Source organism: Caloenas nicobarica, chromosome 5 (assembly GCF_036013445.1).
Source record: "Caloenas nicobarica isolate bCalNic1 chromosome 5, bCalNic1.hap1, whole genome shotgun sequence".
NCBI classification, from domain to species: domain Eukaryota; kingdom Metazoa; phylum Chordata; class Aves; order Columbiformes; family Columbidae; genus Caloenas; species Caloenas nicobarica.
In genome coordinates this window covers 7,290,860-7,309,120 of record NC_088249.1, presented here as the reverse complement: position 1 = coordinate 7,309,120, position 18,261 = coordinate 7,290,860, and the positions used below count along the sequence as shown (strand labels likewise).

General features: G+C 44.5%; 1 protein-coding gene across 1 annotated transcript in view; it reads right to left on the bottom strand.

Moving 5' to 3' along the window:
* The window catches only part of MTHFD1 (methylenetetrahydrofolate dehydrogenase, cyclohydrolase and formyltetrahydrofolate synthetase 1), a 42,607-nt gene extending 41,464 nt beyond the window's left edge, over window positions 1-1,143 (bottom strand). The window contains exon 1 of the mRNA XM_065635325.1: window positions 978-1,143. Within this exon, the coding sequence (XP_065491397.1) occupies window positions 978-1,018 (41 nt within the window). The 5' untranslated portion in view covers window positions 1,019-1,143. The remainder of the gene's footprint in view (window positions 1-977) is intronic.
* Window positions 1,144-18,261: the final 17,118 nt, after the last annotated feature.

Sequence of the window (18,261 nt, the reverse complement as noted above, 5' to 3'; positions counted from 1 at the left end):
CTGACAAATAGACGTACACATGTTGTATATGAATTCAAACTTACACTTGCTGTCCAAATTCCCTTGTTATAGAGAGGAGGTACCCAACAAACTTACCTAAGCAAACTCTGTTTGCACAGAATATAACAGAAATGTTACTCTTTGCTAAACACTGCATTTTCCTGGGGTTAGGACATTCATTTGGCTTTCTCACTGGATATGTATATATAGCAGCAGCAGGAAAAATCAGCAAACTGAAAGACACAACGCAGGGTCACCTACACTCAGAGCTTGCCAGCTACCTAAAAGCTGAAAAGCACGGGAAAATATTTTCCTTTAAGGTCTGCCAAATCTTTCAAATACCTTCGGCAGGACACCTATGATCATTCATCTTGACATTACCCAGCACATGGATTAATTTATCTTGTCTTTAAAAGGAATGACTAATGCCTGTACAGCATGAACACACCGACCATACCTAAAGCACAGGTTCCCAACTCCTGCTCGTAAAGCATCCCAAGAGCACGGCATAAATACACCAAAACTTTGAGTCAGGCAGCCTCTTCGCACCTGCCTGGGCAGTTACCTCAGCACAGCGATGCTGAGGGATCACGACCCGCTCTACGGGGCAGATGCTGGATGCACACACGCTGCCGGGGCTCCTGCGGAGCAATGCAGCCATGACAACCCTTTTTCTGGAGGTCTTTAATACTACCTCCATTTAATAACTCCCACACTTTCCAGCCAGGAGGGGGTGAACTTTGAGCACAACGTAGTGGAAAAGCTTTAGGCTGTCTTCAAACCGCTTCGTATCGGCGACCGAGCCAGAGCAAAGGCCACCACAGCCCCATTCCCCCGGCCAGGACGGGGTCCCCCGGGGCACCCCCAGCCCGCCAGCCGCACCGAGCTCCCTCCCGACCGCGTCCACCCCGCGGCTGCCACGGCCTTTCCCCGCCCGAGGAAACTCCCGCCGGGAAGGCCGGCCCCGGGGTACGTACTCAGAGACTATCTTGCCGCTGAGGACCTCGGCGGGGGCCATGGCGAGGACCGGGAGGCAGCGGCGGAGCACTGCGGGGCTCCCGGAGCGCCTGCGGGACGGACCGACCCTCCGCTGCCCCGCTCCGCGCCACACGTGGCCCCAAACTTTCGGCGGGCGCCGGCCACACCGCGCAAGCGCTGCCCCCGCCCCGGAGGAGGGAGGAGGGGGGCACGGAGGGGCGGGCAGGAGCTCTCCTCACTGACTCGGGCTTGGGCACGGCTGCGCCGTGTCTCCTCCCCTGTCCTTCCCGCCGCCCTGAGGCGCCCAGCGCCCGCCTGCTGAGGGGAGCGGGGCGGAACGGCGAAATGGCGCCGAAACGCTTCATAGGCTACAAGGCCCGGCCGTTCCTGGCGACCCGCTCTGCGGAGGAGGGGACTGGGCGGGCAGGGTCGGCTGCAGGCGGCGGGAGGCGGAGGCGAAAGCTGCGTGCGGAGCTGCGGGTGCTGCCCGCCGGGGCGGGGGGCTGGCAGTGCCCGTCTGCCGCTGCTGGGCCGCTTACTGGCCGTGTCTTTATGAAAACTGCAAATCAGTATAAGAAAAATCTCTGTTTTGTGTCCTGGGGTAGCACTGCAGTGCCATTGAGGGATTAATTCTTCAGTGTTTGAGCACATTTGTGCAATATAAAGTCACCAAACCGCTGGCTAGTCAGTGTAGAATGAAGGCAATGAAGGAGAGGGTGGGATTGTGGCTTGAAGTTTGTAGGAGTTGTCAAGAGTGAGAAACAGGCTCCTAATGGTCACCTCAGAGGGATGTACTAGAAGTAGGTAATCCAGTTAGGATTTACTCTTCTCTTTAGTGACCAGTGACAGAACCCGAGGGAATGGCAGGAAGATGTGCCAGGGGAGGTTCAGGTTGGACATGAGGAAAAGGTTCTTCCCCCAGAGGGTGCTGGAGCACTGAACAGGCTCCCCAGGGAGGTGTCACGGCCCCAAGCCCGACAGTGTTCAAGAAGAGACTGGACAAGGCCCTGAGACACACGGTGTGAACTGTGGGGTGTCCTGTGCGGGGACAGGAGTTGGACTTGATGATCCTCGTGGGTCCCTTCCAACTGACAACATTCTATGATTCTATGATGAAGTCTGGATTCCTGTCAGGCAGCTACTCAGATCCACGCAGTCCTCCATATGTCCCATTTTTTTTTCATAACCAAGGCTTTTCCTTACTCTGCAGGCTAGCACAGACATTTTAGGACCTTGCTTAGAGAGCCAGCATTCAGTGGTTTTCTCACACATCCAGCAAATTAGTGATTAGGGTCCAACCAGAGCTGGAGAAAAGCTGTTAAATGTCACTGAGAGAGACTTGCTCAGGCAAGATAGTGCCACGACCCAGCGAAGTTAAGGAACTCATTAGTGTTACCTGCTAATATCCAGCACAAGATTAGAGAACAGGTCCATGATTCAAGAAACCAGTGATAGAAAGCTCCGGGACAGGGAACTGGGAAACTGATGATGGGGAGGACCTGCAGCATTAGGTTGTTATTGGGGCGTAGCAGCACGTTCCTGTGCCTGCAATAAATCAGTACTTTCTGGTTTGGGATGTACTCGCATCTGCCGTGTGTGGAGGCCGTACGGCAAAGAAATAGGATAACGCGACTGCAAATCTACAAGTGATGGAGAACAGGAGCTGCATGCTACCACAGCAGTGATCTCACTGAGAATTTGAGACTTAAAAGGCCTGTGCGAAGTGCTTTCATGCAGATTTTTGCTTGACATAGAATGCAAAGGTTTGGAAGTGCCTGTTCCAAAGAGTTTGCTAAGAAAGAATTCAATCCTGCTACTCCATAATGTAATCAGTTCACAAAGGGATTTGGGGAACTGTAAGATTTCGAGAAGGGAGAAGTGTAGGCCTCGCAGCTTCTGCCGAGGGCACAAACTATGAGGACAAAAATATATGGGCCCCTCCGTTTCAGAAGCTCAGAAGCCTTAGGGTTGCTTCTTCGGTGTTCTAGGAGGGCAGTATATATTATAAACAGTTCAAAACTTCTCTGAGGATAATGCTTTTCTTTGTGTTTCCTTTCATAGCCTAACAAGTGATGCCTTTTCTGCTTTCTTTTCTGTTCAGAGGAAAGGTTCTTACCTCGAGTGGTTAAACCACTTTAAGTTAACAACATGTTATAATTGTAGTATTAAAGGTCAGAAATTTATCTTTAAAAGTGACTTCAAAAAGAGGGAAAACTTTGCATTATGAGGTTTTTATATGCTAAATTTAAAAAAGCTAGAAAGAACTCAATTTTCTCTTTCGTTATGTATTCCTTGTATTTCCTGGAACATTGCAACAGACAGTTGCAGTTTTACACAACCAAAACTGAGATTATTCAATTAAATGAGAGAAGGGATTTTTCTAGGCTGCTTAAAATTCTGTGTCTTGTTTGTTTCCTCTCTTGCCTTTATCTGAGGCCTGAATGAACTCTTGGGGAAAAAAAAACCAAACACATGTTTTTAAAAAAATGCAAAAGATGGACACCTTCAGTTAAGGACAGGGTAAACTCTCAGAAATGGTGTTTCCCAAAAGAGCTGTGGGCTCTTAACGCAAGTTGGTAACTTGCATGTGTATGCGTGATTAACATCAAGTGCTGCTTTCCATAACGCCCCAGCTCCTAAAAAATTATGTCTCGTGGTTACAGGTAAAACTTTGAAAATTACCTGAGTTTATTGTAGAGTCTAAAAAATAGGAAAGGAAATAAAAATAATGCCAAAGAGCTTCTTCTATTATTTCATTATTTTTGAGTCAGATTCTCATTTATGTGAAGGGACAGACTCATGAATTTTAAATGCTTATGCCAGAAAATCAGACTAGCTAACCTCCTTTTATCCTAGCAGGACGTTCTTTAGTATTTCTGACTTGTCTCATGTGGCAGTCAAGTACTAAAGCTGAGATTGTTACTCAGAAGTTGTGTGTGTCACCAAGAGGTTGAAATGCTGGAAGGGGGCTGGGAAAGGAACAGAAAAGGGATTACGTGATGAGAAATGGCTGAACAGACCCTTCTGCTCAGTTCATATCAGAATAATATCCAGCCCCAAAATGCAGTAAAAAAGTTAAAGCTTCTATTCATGTATAAGAAATCTCAGAGAAGAAACACAGTGGCAAAGGAGACAAACATTGTGAAAATGCTTACAAAGTTGACAGCAATGATCAATGTTTTACGCTTTCAGTACAATTCTTCTGACCATATTGATGCAAAAGAAGGAGAGAAAAGCCCATGCCATGACAACAGGCAGCTCTGAGCTTCTTTTTCATGAAGAAGGATAAAAGCAGCTATTTCAAGACAGCCTGAAGCCACAGAGGAAGAGTGTTGCTGCAGATGGTTGTTCTGCCCCGCTCACCTCCCTGCCAGGCATCCCTGTGTTTGATTTGGCAACTCCCATGGTTTGGTTGTTTACCTTTGCATCCACCCCCTCTTGCCCAATGTGTCAGAAGTCATGGAGCTTGTTCTTCAAAAAAGCCACGAAAGCTGCAAAGTGCTTACCAGAAAGACTTTTGGTGTTACTGGTGAGCTAACAGTCGTGCCTCTGAGGGCACAGGGCCCCAGAAGCTGCAATTCGTTATGAGAAACTGACCCCGAATTAGCAAACTGATGAAAAACATTAGGCTTTGCTTCACCCGTTAAGTGGGCCAGTTAGGATAGGACATCGTCTCCAGGAAATGAGGAGGAACAGAAAACTTGGATTAGCGTCATAAACCTTGGTCAGAAAAGAGATTTTTAGAAAGCCTGTTTGCAGGAGCACACCAGGAAAACAGTATTAGACTTTGATTTTTCAAATACTTACAGGGAACATGTCCTGCTTAAAGATCATGCACTGAACAAAGCGGGGCTGGTTAAATAAATGACCTTCCTCTAGAATGTGTCTTATCTACCATGATGGAGAGCACAACTTTGTAATGGGGTAACAGGGACACATTTAAATACATGCTACTGGTCAACTCTCCCTTTGGTCAGAAGATGACTGAACTTTGGTGTAAGGCTTGAGATTAACTTCAATGTACATGCTTTGAAATTGCCCTTAGAGCTAAACTGTGTTAATTTAGTACTGGATAGCATGATCTAACATTTGTTCCATCATAAAGTGTTTCCTGAGTCTAGTTATCCCCTGATCTGTTTAGCTGTCTCATGTGCCCCATCCATGTTAGACATGTCATGGAGACAACAAGTTGGTGACACAGCCAGCTGTTGGACAGTCGCTGCAAAAGCAGCTGTCCTGGGTTAAGGTGGTATTTGCTCTCTGGCCATCTCCTCAAGGTTCCTGTTCCGGTGTCTGAACTAGCAGAACAGGGACTTCAGTGCAAAGGCAGATGGAATAATCAAATCACTTCCAAGAGTGGTTTTAACTGCAATGATTTTCTATAAAGCAAGTGAAGGGTACTTTTCATTGTAGGTTTTTCTGGCAGGGAGGTAAAGCTGGTTGTGTCCGATGGAGTGGCAGTAAAAACAGGCCTCTGAAGTGCTTCTCTGACCCCTGTCTCAAGATTGCCATTCACTTACCTACCATGCAGGAGTTTTGTGTTGACCATAGTTTAGTTGATAGGACAAGAGGAAATGACCTCAAGTTGCGCCAGGGAAGGTTCAGATCAGATATTAGGGAAATTTTCTCCACGGAAACGGTTGTCAGGCATTGGAACAGGCTGCCCACGGAAGTGGTGGAGTCACCATCCCTGGAGGGGTTTAAAAGACGCTTAGATGAGGTTCTTAGGGACATGGTTCAGTGCCAGAGTTAGGCTGTGGTTAGACTCAGTGTCGAGGGTCTCTTCCAACTGAAATGGGTCAATGATTCTATTCTGTGATTCTATCTGTCACTCTAAGCCAGCAACAGCCAGGTTGGACTGTCTCTGAACTTCCACTTGCATCACTATGCCAGTGACACAGATTTGTACATGCTTGAGTGCATTTTCCATTGGCTGCGTTTCTTGTTGCTCTTTTAGCTAACTTCCTTTAGAAACATCACGTTACCTTCACACAGAAATCTTCCAGCATTTCTCATTGACCTCTTAGGGATCCTGCAGAAGCAAGATGTCTTGTTAACAGTTTGAAGAATTTTGTGTCACACGAGATTCCATTGAGAACAGTACCGGTGTTGAAAAATATAGGCCCTAGGTTGTCCTGACTCTTTGATATTGAGAGATAATTCAGAGCAAAGAAACCATTTTCTAAGTAGTCCTCTCTCTCACATAATGACCATTCCTAATACTTTTACAACATGTTGTGGTACTCCCTGTAATAAACAACGGCCTATTCACCATCACAGCCCGCTTGTGAGTAACATATTACCACATTTTCCAGATAAGGTAACTGAGAAAGAAAGATTCCCTAAAGCAAAATATAAACACAAGCAATGGAGCTGTGATAACTAGCTTGTAATTTTCAACTCCTCGTTATTCTCTCTGGTTAATAATTTTTATTGGCTTGTGGCTACATAGGACTTTCCCACTTTTTTCCCAACTGTTAAATTTCACTAGAAGATTATGAAAAATAAATTTCCAATATTTTCTATAGAAATACTCATTATACCAATTCTACCTTCAGTGTACTATTACTTCTAGCATTCCCGATTCCCATACATGTCCTTCTTTCTGTGGGATTGCCTCTAGATCATAGGACCACGTCAGACAAATGTTTGTCCCACTCAGGGTCACGGCTGTGATGGTGCCTAGCTGCAAACATGTAAGGAAGACTATAGGAACAGGGCAAACAGATGATATTCCTGGTCTCCAACCATTTACAGCTGAAAGAATTTCCAAGACAAACGGTAATGGAAGTGGGAGAGATCATAGGGTAAAGTTAGGGACAGACTGAATGGTTCGAAGTCCCACACCTCCTGTCCTGAGATGTTAATGAGAGACGCAGGTATTTCCCTTATGGTATATAATATATAGAATGCCTCAATTTTTTCTTAACACACAGGATCTTTATGTGCTTCCCCTTTTGAATAACACTTCTTGACCATGTGTTTCTGTTAGTTGGTTTTAGTGAAACAGGATTGATAAGGTACTTACGCTTGCTGTAGTGAATGATTTTTTTCTGTATTTGATATGTACATTTTTTTCTGTCTCTGAAGTAGGGATATATTTATCCACTGTGCTTCATTATATCCCTGTTGGGGTTTTTCATAATTAGACTTTAACTTCTTAGCATAAGAAATAAAAATACATATTTCTCCCCCGTTACTCGTGTTTGATGACTGCTGTTTGTAATTAGAAAGGAACAGCAAACTGAAGAAGGAAGAGGCCTAATTTACCTGCCCTGGAAAAGCAGACCTTTGTGTGATGTGCTGTTTAAACAAGCATGTGCACACACACATATGAAACAAAAAGATTTTCCTTTCCTTAAAGATCTCCCAAGTATTTGGAGCTGAGTTTCAGCTTCTTGTGAACAGAGCTTGAAAGGAGTTAAAAAGTGTTGAGCGCACAAACTATTCAAGTATCTCATTCTTTTTGCCGCTGAACAGTGTGAACATAAGCAAGCTCGCTGTAAGCTTGTTCCGCACTCATTTGTGTACAAGCCTATATTTGTGGGCATGTATCTCTCCCAGTTTATGTGCTGTATACTACAAACCTTTGTGTCCCAAAACTTGGTCAGCTTCTAGTCAGAGCTATCACATTTCTGCCCTTTCCTTTTGCCTAAGAGCTGTGTGATTTTTCTGGCATTTAAACCAAGAAATGCTCCATTTATAAGTGAGGCAGAGCCAGACAGAGGCACTGGATTCAGAGACACGTTGCTGGTGTTTGCTCTGAAGCTGTGGAGTGTGTCTGTTCCCTCGTGCTCAGCCACATCAGAGAAGAAAAGCAGTAAATTAACCTCACAAGTCTGCAGAGCTCCATTGTCTGTCCTGCACATCTCTGGGAGAAAGATTTCTCAAAAGAACAGCAAGGCTCGCTCACATCTGCAGCTGTGAGCTCCCTCTGAGCTTTCCTATTGATAAAGCAGGTTGAGATCTGATTAGGAAGTATGCGCTATGAGATGGCCCATCCTTTGCTGCTGTCTCTGGGAGCTTTAAATAATCCAGCAGGGCAGTGTAATGTTTTGTCCTGTGGCCTGTGTCAGCTGTAGCTGGCAAAAAGCACATTAAGGGCCCTTCTGGTCCCTTCCAGCCATCGTTTTGAAGCAAAGCATTTTGACATCTCCAGCCTGCGCACCCTGGTGCAGTTGCTGTGGTTGCACATGGAGCAGTTTTGCTTTGGAGCCCTTCTGCTTTGCAGAGCAAACTGTGAGCTTAGAAACTGGGACTAGGGAAGAGACGGTGATTGGTGCCTGGGACACAGGAAGGTTAAGAGCCTGTAGAACTGGTGTGGAACAGGAGTATGGTGAGATCAGTAGGAGGAAGACTGCTTAGCCTATGGTTCCTCTTTATGGCCTAGAAGCCTGTAGAAGGAAAGGAATAATCCTTCCAAGAGGAGCTGTGCTGAGCTATGATGTTATTTATGTCTCTTCTGCCCACCATAGCAGCGCAGGATCGGCAGGTGAGTTCTGAAGGAGACTGAGTCCGCATACGAGTCATCCATAGAATCATAGAATCATTTCAATTGGAAGAGACCCTCAAGATCATCGAGTCCAGCCATAACCTAAATCTACCACTAAACCATGTTCCTGAAAGCCTCATCTATACATCTTTTAAACCCCTCCGGGATGGTGACTCAACCACTTCCCTGGGCAGCCTGTTCTAGTGCTTCGCAACCCTTTCTGTGAAGAAATTTTTCCTAATATCCAATCTGAACCTTCCCTGGCGCAACTTGAGGCCATACAGGATCAACAAAGAAGATATTGTACCAATGAGTCAATGAGACAGAGAGCAGATTTCGCCCTAAGGCCTTTCCTGATACAACATTGACACTAGTGTAGGCATTGACCCTATGGATGTATGTAGTGAGATGTCCGTATAGGACAAGATAAGCAATATGGTCTGAGCTGCTGCCACAGGAACATATTTTGGGCCCAAGTCTTCCCTCCCTTTTCTTTTGAGGATTCACTGGCATTCCTGGAGCTTTGTGAAAGGATCTGGTGAATGGGTCAAAGAATTTTTCCCCTTCGTGGACATTTTTTTATTCCCAGTCCCTCTTATTTCCTGTCATATTTACAAGTTACAGGATGATGGAGCTTTTGCATGACAGGCAGCCTGTGTGGCTTTCAGAGGGATGGTGAGAAGCTGCTTTCCCCAGCTGTCCTGGGATCTGAAAACTGGTGCCTTGACATTTTAAGCAGGAACATTTTCACACAGGACTCCACAGCAATTTGGATTTTTACTTTAAAAAAGTCAGATTTTGAGGCAGCACACATGACGTCCTTCACTCAGGAAGGTGCTCTTCACTCAGGCACAGCATGAGTGCTCCTGACAGAGGGGCATTATGGCTTCACATGAGGGGTGATTTCTAAAGCCTGAAGAGTTGTCTTAAATTGTATTCACTGCTGGGGAAATAGGGTGACAAGTAGGCAAGTAAATAAGTGAATTTATTTTTCAAAGAGAAGAGCGTAACAGTTCTATAGCATTTATACTGATCAGTATTCAACTGTGTTTGCCTGTTCCAGGGAGAAGAGAGGTTCAGATATCGCCAGCTTACACACAGACGGAGAGGAAGAAAAATGGTTTGCTTGGGTTCCCCACCTCACGTTATGGTTTCAGTCTATTACCTGGTGGTGTTGATCAAAAGACTCTGAACTCCATGTACCACACATATACGTATCAATGACAGTATGTATACACATGGACTTGCTTCTGGAACTAGGAAAATCCTGAGTATCAAGGAAGTAGTCCATGGAAAATCAGTAAGTGTCAGTTCTTGGTATACTTTCAGGTGACATTGTGCCTTTTAAAGCAGATGTAAAATGAAGTGCTTTGATGATGAATAAACGTGAATCTGTTCCCAAATTTTCTTATTAACACTTTTTTTTTTTTTTTAAATGAGAGGACATTTCCTGGTTGAAATATTCAGATAAATGGCAAGTTTATGACAGTTTAATTTGAAATGTGCTTTCTAGGTAGTGTTCCTGTACAGCTGGGAATGCACAAAGCATACTGAGCCTTAGGACTCCAAAGATATTTTGTCTTCTTCAGCTCAGCTTTGGAAAAAGTTAACATACCAGAGAGCCACATACGGCCTGCATCCACAGTGATGGTGAGTGCCCACAAATGGCACATAAATGGCAAAATTCAAAGAATCAGGCCTTGAGGATGGAGAGAACGAGAGAAGCCTTTGCTGCTTGACCCCTCTGTTGCCTGTGGCCCCATCGTGGGATGGTTTGTGCCCCCATTGTGCCAACAAGGCGGCCCTTGTCACCTACCTAACATCGACTGAAAAGGACACAGGAAGTGCAGAATTTGAAAGCACCCAATACATATCCTTTCCTGTGTTATTAGCATCTTAAATTATTGACAGATTAGTCAATTCATTTCCAGCATAGAGTCACTTTTGTTTTGAATTTATCATTCTTTTGCTGTGGCTGTGGGAGATACTGATGCCACCCCCTGCTCCGCCTTCACTTCCAGGCGCCATTTTATAAGTGGACTCTTCTTTGCCGGCAGGAGAACACCCTGACAGAAGCACTCATGATGCAGTTGTACAAGCCAGGGCTTTCTTTAGTTTAACAGCAACGTCTCTCCACAGATAGACCTTACAGGAAAACTGAAATGAAGTAAGACGCACGGTTTCTGTACGTGAAACAGTGGGGTCTGGCAAGGTGGACAGGCAGGTGGCATAGCCGCTGCTGAGAGGGAGGGACAAACGGTGGGATCCGAGGGCAGCTCTTGGTGTGGCTGACGAAACCACCCTGTGGTAGGTAATACAGATTCTCCTGGTGCACATGGCAAAGCTGTAGGGTGGGACGGGGTGTGAATCCTGAGAGGTTACAGGTCTGTGTGGTTGTAGGCGTGAGTCTGGGCATGGGGAGCGGCATGTGCATCTGCGTTGTCCTCGGCTCGGATCTCAGCAACAACTCCTTCCCCGCCTTACTGCACCTTGTGTGAGGCATTTCACAATTACCTTTTAAATGTAACGACTGATGCTGGTAGCTCTTAGTATAATGTTTATGATATCTTATTTAAGTGGGACTGTTACAAGAGGAAGAACATTCATGTTATTAGCTAATATTGCTTACAAACATAAACATACGCTCACACTTTGCTTTAGTCTCTGCGATTTACCATTTCCAATTGCCTCAGCGCTGCTCAGTGAGCAGGAAAAGCAGTTGGGATATGGAGCTTGACTTCTTTCCTGGCTGTTTCCCACCAGTAACCTTCTTACAGATTATGCAGGCTTAGACTAGGAAGATTTATATTGTGTTATAACAGAGAGCTTCTATGAAGGAGCCTGGCCAACTTGTCTGCTTGCTGTTGGCCATGGAACATCCCTTGGAGGCCCTGGGAAGGAGGGGATGGAGCTTGGTGGGCGGCTGGTGTCCTGCCAAACCGCACTGCGTGGTAGATGTGGCAGAGCCTGTGCTGAGTGTCTGGATGAGCTCAGGCTTTCCCTCTAACTGTCCCAAATCCCACCATGACATAAAGATGTGCTTCGGAGCTTGGACTTGTAAGCAGGCAGCTTGACTGCAAGATGAATTAGGGCTTTGAATGGGCCAACTTAGAGTGAGTCAACAGCAGGACACAGGTGCATCCCAAGCCTCCCAGCTCATGGTCTCTTGTGCTCATCACTGCAGATATAGCACATGTAGACAGGGAAAATGTACCTCGTGTTACTCTGTCTGTTATTGTGCTCATGGCAGCAAGATTTCCTGCAAAGAGACACCAGCATTTTATGTTTGGGCGATGGGATGCAGTCAAATATATGTATGCAATCTCAAACTGCTGACAGCCTCATGGGTGAATCAGTATTCCCAATGGGCAGAGCCAGTGTTAGAGCCCTGGGTTTAAGGGATTAGGGTGAAGACCTTGCCTTCCTATCCATGTACATAGTCACTTCTGTCTAGTTTATTTCAGCTCTCCACTGCTTGAGTTCCAAGTAATTTTGTAAAACTGGCATAACAAATACATTTGAAGTTTCTTTATCATAATTTTCATATCAGAAGAACACAAAGGCTGGGTGCAAATGGCCACTCTTTGTGTCCAAGCTTTGTTGCATCTTCGCAGCCAAGAAAATTATGATGGGGGAAGAAAAAATTCATACAAGGTGGAAGACATTTATGGAAAGCACTTTGTGAAGTGACACTTTAAAATGGAACCAAAGGGAAAAGGGAAATAAGAAAAAGGTACTTTTCCTCAGCTTTTGGGTTGCATAATGCTAGTTCTTGCAAAAGGTGACAGTGATGAGGAGGACGTGTTCTTCCTTTGACTCAGTGATGAGTATACTCTGGGTTAATGGAAGATGTGAACACAATTTGCTCTAATAACCGCCACCTTTGGCACTGGGCTTTCTTTGATCTAAAATTTAAGGTGTTCAAAGCATTGTTATCTGGAGTACTTTCCAGGTTTTTATGGGAACCGATCTCCCAGCTATCTTCTGCATGCCCCTTCATTAATCAGTTGGAATACTCCAGGGTGGAAGGACAAGCATGCAGACATGAACCAGTATCTCTGGTGGGAGGAAGAGGGATTTTTCCTGAAGATACAGGCATAAAACACTACTCCTTAGAGTGCTGAAGTCACAAAATTATGTCCCATACACCAGAATTGGTAGATCTCAAATACTTCTTTACAGCAGGATTAAGAAGCGAACAAATAGAGAGTTGAGTGATACGAAGAGTGCCCAGACTAAAATCCATACTTGGGCAGACACGTTCAAACTGGGTCTGCCCAAGATAATGGCCTAAAAAGTCCCTCATTTGTGCAGTGCTGTTCCTGCTGTGCTGCTGCCGTGGTCCACACTGCACAATCCCAGCCCACCGAAGTCAGTGGACATCTTGCCATTTGTTCTATGACAACATCAGGCTTCTGTTATCGCAGATGATGCAATATCTGTGGTACAATGATACAAACGTCACAATGTAGGTGCTTGGCCTTGTGGCAAAAAAGGCAAACAAATAGTAAGAGTAGCAGCCAGCCAAGGCAAATAACGAGCTGGAGGAAGATGAGTTGCTGTTGTGGGGTTTTTTTTAATTTTTACAAAGTGTTCCGGACACACACAGATTTTCTGTTCTTGTTCTTCGTTAGCTCTGAAGAAGAATTAGTCAACATTTCTTAAGCAGTAAGAAACATTGTGGCTATAGCAGAAGTCCAAAGTAAGTTCTCCTTACACAGCAGGAGTAGAAATCAGTTCTTCTTTCCTCAGTGCTGTAGAAATATGAATTTCACAAAGAACCTCTTTAATGTTTCCCTGTAAGGTCTAGATCAGGTTATCTGTCAGCTATGCCCTTAGGCATGCTGCTCCCTGTGGGCTGAGCCCTCTGAAAGTCAAGGGGCCAGCCAAAAGCGATCACTTCAGATGTGTTTTTAGGTTTTCTGGATACGACCCTGACTCTGTACCAGCTGTGGCAGCTACTGCATCCTATAATGGTGGAGGAGAGCACAAGATGAAAAGCTGCACAGAGCAGAATGGACATTTTAAGCCACATGTAACAAATGTCACAAGCTCACTTGGTGCTTTTCCACGAAACCCCAAGAGCTGTGTTTAAATAATCCTGCAGGACTCCGTTGGTATGAGCTGAACGTTTCCCCCACCCTCTCCTGACGAGCAGCAGTGACAGCACATGCTGAACCCATTCAGAGGGTGGCAATGTCCCCAGTGAAGCACATGTTCTCCGGAGCTTCAGGAGCAGAGCCGGCTGGGCCAGGCAGCATTTCGCCCAAGGCCTTTCCATGCTCCCAGTTCTAGTTGGAGGGAGCCAGTTATTTATAGAAAAGCAATGTGAGTTCTCCTAGATCAGTCTCCTCCCTGGAAACCACCAGCTTTTCAAGAAATGTATAGGCAGTGCCATGTCCTACAAGTGGTGATATAGTCAGAAGTCTCTCTTGGAAAAGCCCAGATATCCTGCAGCTTTGTTGGAGAGTCCTCTGAACTCAACAGCCTATGAATTAAGCACAGACTGACCACTCAGGTCTGGTTTGTGAATATTCACAGTTAACTTGAACGAGAACTGTGCGGATTTAACTGTGTATACTGCCATTTTTCCTAGTACCAAGGCAATTCCTGGAATAAATCTGCTAAAATCGAAAACACTAAAAGACAAAGCAGTTCCATAGCACCTGGTATGAGATCGGTAGGCTGAGAACAGATAGTAGAGTGTTTTTTCTTGCTGAAAGTAACTTGCCTCTGGTTTTCTCCTCAGAACTCCTCCTTGCAGATGTAAAACTGGAATAGGTTACACACATTTCCAGCTGAGTATTTCGGGACTGCATTTTTCATTCCAGCATGTAGTAAATATGCTCCACTGTACACTGAGTTCAGTGACCATATGGCTCTTGGGTTCCAGAATCTGGAAGACCGGACTCAACATAGAGCACAAATACATTGTGCAGCTAAAGCTGTAATTCACAAATTTGACACTAAGTGGAGCGCTTGTAACAGAGAAAAGAGGCTTGCCAAACATCTGTTACGGACACTGAGCAGAAAAAGATGATGTAAGGCTGCTTGTAGCGTTGAGCTCTTTTTATGCAGGCAGCTGCAGCTCATACAGCGAGTGAAATAATTGCGTGCGCCTCCGTGTTACTGAGCTCCTGCTTGTCTGGCTGAAGACAAAAGCTTTCCTTTTGCCTTTCTAATCTTTTAGGTTTCAGCCACAGTTCTACTGGCTACAAATCAGTTCATTCCGTGTGGCCCTTTGGTTTGTGCCTAGTATGAAAAACAAGCTACATGCTTTATCTGAAAGCAAGATCCTCTGTTGTAAGATGATCTCGTATGTATTGCCCCCGTTATTTTAATAGAATCATAGAACAGTTTGGGTCGGAAGGGACCATCAAAGCTCATCCAGTGCCACCCCTGCCATGAGCAGGGACATCTTCACCAGCTCAGGTTGCTCAGAGCCCCGTCCAGCCTGGCCTGGGATGTCTCCAGGAATGGGGCATCCGCCACCTCTCAGGGCAACCTGGGCCAGGGTTTCACCACCCTCATTGTAAAAAATGTCTTCCTTATGCCTAACCTGAATCTCCCCTCTTTTAGTTTAAAACCATCACCCCTTGTCCTGTTACAACACACCCTTCCAAAAAGCCTGTTCCATTATTAACAAAGGAAACAAAATACTGTTATTTTATTAATCCTTTTCTGTTTTCTTCTGGGCAGGATAAAGGCAGAGGAAATTAAGACTAAGCATAAATTTTTGGGGGTTGCAAAATAATTGTCAGGGAACAGCAAGGGCTGGATCCTCCCTAAGGGAAGATGAGCCAGGAGCTGAGAGTGACCCCAGCTTGGGCAGTGCCCTCACTGATGGGTGGCTGTGACCTATCTAAACATGATGGCCAGAGCTGGATGGTGGCAACAGGGACCATCAACAGTCCCAGACCAGGCAAGCAATGAACCAGATCTAGGGTCCAAACAGGGAGTCAGGAGCAAATGGAGACAGGGCCATAGACAAGGCTACTACATGGGTCCGAAGTCCATCCAGGAGACAGGGCCAAAGACAGGCTGGAGACACGCTACAGTGTAAATCCACTGGGTCCATCCAGGAGATCAGCAACCCAAGGCAGGGCCTGAGACAGGACTGGAAACAGATTTGCATGTAACATAGCTGAGGCAGGGACTGAAGTATTTGATGGTCAGGGCTGTTAAGGCTTTAGTGCACTGACAGCAGCCTCCCCATGGGGACAGGGTCCTGTGTTCACTGCAGAAAAGCCACCAACACAGCACGGAATGAACAGTCAGCCCTGCAGGTGAAAACATACTGCCTTCATACTGAGATATGTAAAATAAATATTGTTATGCTGCATTGTGTATTATAGATTGTTCAGAGACATGATGAAGTAGAGGAAAAAATATCAGTTGGGACTTCTGTAAGTGAAAACTCTGATTATTAATCATGGCTCATCTGGATTTTTGTCATGGCATAACAAGGATTTTTAAAGCTCTACAACCTGCATTGCAGCCTTTCCCTGGCTGCAGCAGGGGTGGCAAGAATTGTTTCCTCCTTTACACCCAAAAGATAGTTTGTTTAATACTTCCCATTTGGTTTTAACCTCAATATCACAATTAATGAGAAACAAACTCATATGCTTTCTGGAAGAGGAGCACTTAGTTCTTTTACAGAAGGCAGTTTATTTTATTTATGATACCTTTGCACTGTCCAGCATCTGGAGAAATTTGTCTGAGCAAGATATTATCTGTTTTACCTCTTGGTATAACGGATCATTTGTTGGTTGCTCCTGTGCTATACATTTGCATCATGGACTGGCTTGAGCTTGAGAAAAAACAAACCAACCAACCCAAACAACAACAAACCAAAAATCCCAACAACTTTTCTTGTTCTGCATTTTCTGTCCAAATCTTATAATCATCCCAGTTTGAATTTTGGCTGCAAACTTACACAATTTCTATTATCTTCTATGTTACAATGCCCAGTGGTACTTCTCTGACTGTCCAGGTTGTTTAGGAAGATGCTGTTCGGTATAAGGGTGTCACCATCTTTGGGGTCACCAAAGATTTTTACATGTAAAAGACAAGTCTAGAGCCTGTAATCACCAAGATGTGATGGTTTCTTGTTTGGTTAGAACTGTCTTCATCACAGCTACGTCACTGACATTCCTGTGGGTCTGACAATCCTCACAATTTGTCAGGTCGAACTGCGTGATCTGGCAGGTATTGTGGTAGCAGGTAGGGAGACAGTGGTGCCTGCATTAAACCTGGTTAGTTCTTCTTGCAAATAAGAATTCTACCTTTGAATAAAGTTGTTTGTGTCCCCTCTGTTTTAGATCTCCCGTATTTCCAGTAACACACCTCTTGTTTCTGACGTTAAGCCATGATTGCTTGTTCCTGTTACACGTATTGCACCTGTCTACTAAGTCAGATGCTTCATTTCACCTTATGATTTTGGCTGTTCTGCAATCTAGTCATGCTCTTGAGAGCTACGTAGATACATTAAGATCAGATGGACAACTTAAAATCCCCAGTCTCCCAGCTGAAATCTGTATATCATTGCTTAGGTCAGAATTTCCCTGGTTTTCTTTCTGGCTAGCTGGTTGGCTCCTCTGTCAGATCAGTTTATTTTAAAATATCCCACAGAGTAGCAGATTTGTTTTTGAAACTGAGAGCTTTTGTAAGCGGAGAGACCAATATTGCTTTTTAGACAAAAAAGGTCATGGATCATCTGCAGCTGCTCTTCTTTCCACTGGCAAGTGCTTCCTGAAAGATGTTATCAGACTGGTGCAACTCAGCCAGACCTGATACAAAAATAGTAATAACTTTTGGATACTTAGGAAATGATGAAAGCCACTCTGTTGTGGTGTGACACTGGTCAACTTTATCCAAAAAAGCAGCCGCGAAATAACTGGGAGTGACTGACTGGATTTTGAACTCGTTAGCTCTCACTTCAATGACTGCACCAAGAAAACAGCAAATAATTGATGGTAGGGAAAACATCTATCAAAGATCATATTTAAAAAAAAAAAAAGAAGGGGGACAGTCATGCCTAATCATGGTTTCTCAAAGGACTTTTAAAAATGAAACTGTGATTAGTTTCAAGTACCTACTTCTGACACCTGTTTCCATGAGAACAGGAGCAGCAGCTAGAAATCACATCATCGGAGTTCTTGTTCGTTGTAGAGATGCAGGAAACTGCAGATATCACATATACAAGCATTAGGACCAGTCAGCATAGTGTTTTCAGAAGAGGAAGGTTTTATGGTGTTTTAAAATCCCGTAATATACTTTTGGGATCTCCTTACAGCTAGTATTACTATTGTTTTTAAACAAAAAGGCTATTTTCAATTTAAAGCTAAAATGATTAGTAAGAAGTAAATTTTGCTTTGAAAAACTGCACCTCTTAAGCAGCTAATAACATGAGGCTTGAAAAAGAGAAACTAAGTGTAACCACTTGAATGTATTATTCTGTGCCTGCAAAACTGCCTGATAAGCACTTATTTGCCTTCTATGACATCCTTTCCTCAATGGCATTCCATTGCATCTAATTTTAATATGTGCTAGCAAAACATCTTTTTATGTGTTGCTGAATCACGTATTTGTTTGGAGTGAGTTACAAAGAGGAGTCTTAGTTTTCCATGTGATTTGCCTAAATATTTTCTTCGACCAGAATTGTTTTGCAATGAAAAATTCAGGCATGAATTCCTACTTAGTTGGGCAATACTGTAAAATTTGGGAAGGAACATAACCAGCATGATGGAGTCTTATACTTCTGGGGAAGCTGTTGTTCAGATGTCTTTCAT